The 6,000-nt window shown below is 39.4% G+C and overlaps 1 protein-coding gene across 1 annotated transcript in view; it reads left to right on the plus strand.

Annotated features, from left to right (window-relative positions):
* LOC117348126 (membrane-spanning 4-domains subfamily A member 6B-like) overlaps positions 1-5,796 on the plus strand; it is a 28,664-nt gene extending 22,868 nt beyond the window's left edge. The window contains exons 2-4 of the mRNA XM_033919830.1: positions 822-941; positions 3,551-3,607; positions 5,530-5,796. Coding sequence (XP_033775721.1) covers positions 822-941; positions 3,551-3,607; positions 5,530-5,796 — 444 coding nt within the window. The remainder of the gene's footprint in view (positions 1-821; positions 942-3,550; positions 3,608-5,529) is intronic.
* Positions 5,797-6,000: the final 204 nt, after the last annotated feature.

A 6,000-nucleotide genomic window follows, 5' to 3' on the forward strand; every position in this document is an offset into this window, starting at 1 on the left:
AATTTCTCGTTATTAACTGCATTGCCACCTCCGTCATAATATTAAGAAGTCCGTTCTTTTTCCCATCAATTGGACTCTTAGGTGTCAATAAAGTCCCAAATAAAACAGTATCATAAGACAACGGAACAGAAGCCTCCAGTACCCTATTAATTTCATCCCATATCAATTTCTAGAAATATGAAATATGAAATTCTAGAGCTGAGATTGTGATGTCATAATGCCTCATTCCACCAATGCTTAAGAGCCAAACTCATCAGTGATGTCACAATGGCTTGATTGTCCTGTTCTTGACTCACATAAGAACATAAGAATAGTCATATTGGTTCGGACCAATCGTCCATCTAGACCAGTATTCTGTTTCTAACAGCGGCCAATCCAGGTCCCAAGTCCCTGACAAAGATCCAAATAGTTGCAACATTCTAGAGCTGAGATTGTGATGTCATAATGCCTCATTCCACCAATGCTTAAGAGCCAAACTCATCAGTGATGTCACAATGGCTTGATTGTCCTATTCTTGACTCACATAAGAACATAAGAATAGTCATATTGGTTCGGACCAATCGTCCATCTAGACCAGTATTCTGTTTCTAACAGTGGCCAATCCAGGTCCCAAGTACCTGGCAGAAACCCTGGCTTAGTAAAAAGGCTCGTAGTTTTGTTGGCCGAGAAGGACCATGACCCAAAAAATACATATCACTTTTCAGAAATAGACTTTTTTCTCTGCAAAGGTGTGAACTTGCAGAAAATGACAATTTAACTCAGAAATATGGTGCCACTTAGATAATGTTTAAATGTTATTATGTTTTGTCTCTATCTCACAGGCTATGCAGATCCTGATTGGCGTCTTTCAGATTGGACTGGGCGGGATCTTGGCCTATCTGACTGAACATCTGGGATTTAACCGAGTACTGACTGGATTGCCATTCTGCAGTGGACTAGTTGTAAGTTGGAACCTGATCTAGAAGAAAAGTTCGTGGAATTCAGATTATTTTTTAAGCGGGGCTAGAATTTTAAGTGTGGCTTTGTAACGTCTGATGGATGGTGTTTTGCCGAATGATATTATCAATGTGATATTGTGAGCCGCTTAGTATATTAGGTGGATTAGAAATATTTTAAATATAAATAAATAAATAAAACCTTGCATTTCAGACATTTACAAATATTCCGCCCGATATATAAAGCCATTTTAACTGGCTAGAAACAGCTCCTGGCCTGTTAAATTGCACTTAGCTGGCTGTCTGGCAATATTAAGTGGAAGACAGCTGGATTTCTCCTGCTGAATATTGCTGCTTAGCCTGTATGATATAACCTGCCATTGGGCGATATTGAGCGCATCGATGGCTAAGTTTGGCAGCCAAATTAACCTGCCCCTCCCCCGCTGCTGAATCAGAGGATGCTCAAGTCCCACCAAATAGAAATTCTGTGCCAGAGCTCCTGCCCATGCAACAGAAGCTCATTTCAAATGCACGAACTGAGCACGTGCAGAAGTGCTGGCGTCGGTGGCCGAAGCACCCTTATCAGCTTCCTGCTTCTGAGGCAGCACGGGAGGGAGCATAAACCACGAATCTCCTCTGGGTGGAAGGGCTTGGGCATCCCCGCTAGCTGCAGTTTTTGAAGGGAACTTGAGCCCAAACTGGGAGGGCCTAAGCCCTCAGCCCCCCCTCCCCCGTGGCTATGCCATTGCTTACACCTGCCATAGGCTTGTGTAAATTCGGGCACCCGGATGCAGCATCATGCACTCATCTCACAGCATTCTCTCAGATGTGCACATGGTTGTGGAATTTACTTAGGCTTCACCCATCTGAGTGCTCACCTTGCACTTGGAGATATCGATAGCACATAGGCAGCGTAAGAGCTATTTATATAATAATAATAATAACAGCTTATATACCGCAATACCGTGAAGTTCTATGCGGTTTACAAAGATTAAGCAAAGGTACAAATTGATTGACTTTAAGAGGGGAGGAAGAAAGAGGGTTAATAGGACAGGAAATCCATTTTTGAGGAGAGAGTGATCAATAGAACAAGTTAATCGCTATAGAGGGGAGAAAGAAGATACTTTAGGAACAGGTGTGTTTTCAGACGTTTCCTAAATTCCTCATAAGTAGCAATATTCTAGAGCTCAGATTGTGATGTCATAATGCCTCATTCCACCAATGCCTAAGCTCCGTCCTCATCTGCACAAGCCTCAAACCCTTTAATATCATAATAATAATAATAATAATAACAGCGTATATACCACAATACCGTGAAGTTCTATGCGGTTTACAAAGATTAAGCAAAGGTACAAATTGATTGACTTTAAGAGGGGAGGAAGAAAGAGGGTTAATAGGACAGGAAATCCATTTTTGAGGAGAGAGTGATCAATAGAACAAGTTAATCGCTATAGAGGGGAGAGAGAAGAGAGGATCAGTTGTCTAGATACTTTAGGAACAGGTGTGTTTTCAGACGTTTCCTAAATTCCTCATAAGTAGCAACATTCTAGAGCTCAGATTGTGATGTCATAATGCCTCATTCCACCAATGCCTAAGCTCCGTCCTCATCTGCACAAGCCTCAAACCCTTTAATATCATAATAATAATAATAATAACAGCTTATATACCGCAATACCATGAAGTTCTATGCGGTTTACAAAGATTAAGCAAAGGTACAAATTGATTGACTTTAAGAGGGGAGGAAGAAAGAGGGTTAATAGGACAGGAAATCCATTTTTGAGGAGAGAATGATCAATAGAACAAGTTAATCGCTATAGAGGGGAGAAAGAAGAGAGGATCAGTTGTCTAGATACTTTAGGAACAGGTGTGTTTTCAGACGTTTCCTAAATTCCCCATAAGTAGTGGGCGAAAGCAATTGTTCTAGGTCTTTACCCCATGATGCTGCTTGGTGCGAGAGAAGATGTTCATGGTGTTTTTTCAGTTTACAACCTCTCACTGGGGGGGAAACGAAGTTGGAATGTGAACTTCTCTTGTGTCTGTTGGCTGAGATGACGAAAAGGTCAGTTCTATATTTAGGGGCAAGTCCGTGTAGTGCTTTGAAGCAGAAGCAGGCAAATTGAAACTTTACGTGCGCCTCCATTGGCAACCAATGCAGCTGCCGGTAGTAGGGTGTCACGTGGTCAAACTTCCTCAGCCCAAAGATCAGTTTGACCGCTGCATTTTGCATCAATTGTAAACGCTGCATGTTCTTTTGGGAAATTGCTAAATAGGCGATGTTACAGTAGTCGAGTAGACTCAGTACGAGGGATTGGACTAGGGTTCTGAATGCCACTGTGAAGTCCTTAGTCTATAATCTATGCACATATGCTGTGTTTAAATGTAATTTTCCCCCTTCTATCCCTTTTTGCTTAACCCTTTTCCCTCCTAAGTTAGTCTGTTTTTTGTACTGCTTTTGTTTATTTTAGATTTTTAATGTACAACGCTTTGAAATTTTAATCAAATTTTAATAAACTATGAAACAATAAACTATGAGTGCACACTACAGAGAGCTTTCCTTTTAACATGAGTTAAAACGAATAATCCTGCATATATAAAGAGATCTATTTGTTCTACAGTTCATTGTCTCTGGAGCACTGACTATTGCCGCTGACTTGACGGGATTTTTGATTCTGGTGAGTGATTCCATTCAGTCCTGTTCTGTCGTCTATACACATCTCATTGACGTGCAGGGGTGGCGTAGCGAGGGTTGGACGCGCCCGGCGTGGTGGTGCCACTTCATGCCCTCCTCTCTGTCCCCCCCTGCTCCTTCTGTGCCCACCATGCCACACTCATGCCCCTCCCTACCTCTTTAAATCTTCGCCAGAGTGAGCGGTTTCTCCAGCCTGCTGTTCACACTTTTATGGTTAATTATCTGAATGAGAAGAGCCATTAATAAGTTCCTGAAATCAAGTTTCAAGTTTATTCATGTTTTTGATTAAACGCTTATCCAAAGAGCATTGTACAAAGAGTAAAAAAAATAAAAAGAACATTAACATTTTAAGAAATTAAACGTGCATGATTCATTATGAGACATACTTGGGTAACTGCTTTGTAAAGCCACAAGAAACAATAGGAAAGAGGGGGAGAACTACAATTTTAAAGAAAAAGTACATAAAAGGAAAATACATAAGGGAGGTGGGAATAGAAAGATTGCTGGCAAAGATATATGTCAAATTTGGAAACTGCTAAAATTATCAATTTTAGAAATTGCTAAAATTGATAAGTAATATGTTTTTCGTTAAAGGCATTGTATTTTCAGTTAAAGGCATCTTTAAAAAGAAAGCTCTTTAAACTGTTTTTAAATTTCTGCAAATTTTGTTCCATTCTTAAATATAGGGGAAGAGAGTTCCAAGTCATTGGAGCAGTTGCAGAAAAAAATAAGAGCACAGCGAGTTCCGATTATTTTCAGAGAAGGAATGTTAAGGGTAAACTGAGAAGTAGATCTGAGAACTCTCGAGGGGTCATACGGAATCAAAAGTCTATCTATAAATGCTGGGGCATTGGTTTGTATAGTCTTGAAAACTAGAAGAGCAATTTTATATGTTATCCTATGTATAACAGGTAACCAATGAGCTTTTTGTAGTAATGGGGTGACGTGGTCAAACTTCTTTGAGCCTGAAAGTATCTTAATTGCTGTGTTTTAAATAAGTTGGAGACGTTTTATATCTTTTAAATAAGTATGTCTTCCTGGAGTTAGAGATTTCTTGTGAATTAAATGAAACAGAGACCAAAGGAGAAAAAAATGCCATATAGTGAAAAGGATTAGGTCCCAATTACTGCCCCACACTCTCTCTGTCATTAGCAAGACAGATGCATCTGGGGACAATATCTTAGAGACAAAAAAATCTCCCAAACATGTCCAGTTTATTGTCAGCTTTACAACTCTTTTATATCATTTTACATGAGTCAATGTCGTCAGCATGTGACGTAAATACAAACCATATATTGACACAGGTCACATGAAACTTTAAAGAAATAACAAGCATCTTTCTATCTAAAGGCCAAAGTTTAAAGGTGCTTTGGTCAGCAGAGCCTTTTTCTTTATCTAAAGCTTCTTGCAAATACAGCTATGAAAACAATTGAATTCACTTCACAGCAAGATAAGAACACACATCTTCTCAAACATAAAATGGCCTTGCAGTATTTCAGAGAAGGAAAAACAAACAGGGTCTGGTTTTCTTACAGCTTCAAACATAGCCTAAGGAAAACTACGAGATAGGTGTCCCTTCATATAGGATTTTGAAAATTACAGTTGCACCATTTAAATTGGATCCTCCAATAGACAGGAAGCCAGTGAAGGGATCGCAATAAAGGTGTCACATGATCATATTTATGTTTTGCCATATATCAATCTGGCCGCCGTATTCTGGATAAGTTGCGGTCTCTTTAAATTGCACAGACATAAAACGAGTTGACATAATCCAACAAAAATCGAATAATAGCCCGAACCAGAACTGCAAAACGATACTGGAAAAAAAAAAAAAAAGATGACTTACTCTTCTAAGCATCTTTAGACTGAAAAATGCATTTTATTTTGTTCCACTATTCTTTTCAGATGCGGAGCAGTTTGGGAATGAGCACTGTTGGAATCATTAGTGCCGCGGCTGCCATTGTCGGACTTTCGATTGATCTCTTTCTAGTGTATGGCGAACATTCAACACGTCATGAATGTGAATCCAGAGGACAACAAATGATCGATGATGGCTTATCGAAATGCCTATTTGCTATTTTATATGTAGGTGGCCCGCTATACTGGATTTGCACCATAAACAAACTAGTATTAATTATAGGGGGAGATTTGCAAATGGATTTACACCTGTAAAGGGGAAGGAGTAGTAATTTAGGTATGGTACAGCAGTAATGTGCACTATTTACCTTCTAATGTGCGTATTAAAGAGGCACTAATGCATGCAATATTATTGTATATACAGCATATCCAAAAATACTACCCACAAAGAACTAGATAAGTATATCAATACCAGCTTTACATATGATAGGATAGCTCAGAGACATGGAGGGGCAAAAA

This window comes from Geotrypetes seraphini, chromosome 14, assembly GCF_902459505.1.
Source record: "Geotrypetes seraphini chromosome 14, aGeoSer1.1, whole genome shotgun sequence".
Lineage (NCBI taxonomy): Eukaryota > Metazoa > Chordata > Amphibia > Gymnophiona > Dermophiidae > Geotrypetes > Geotrypetes seraphini.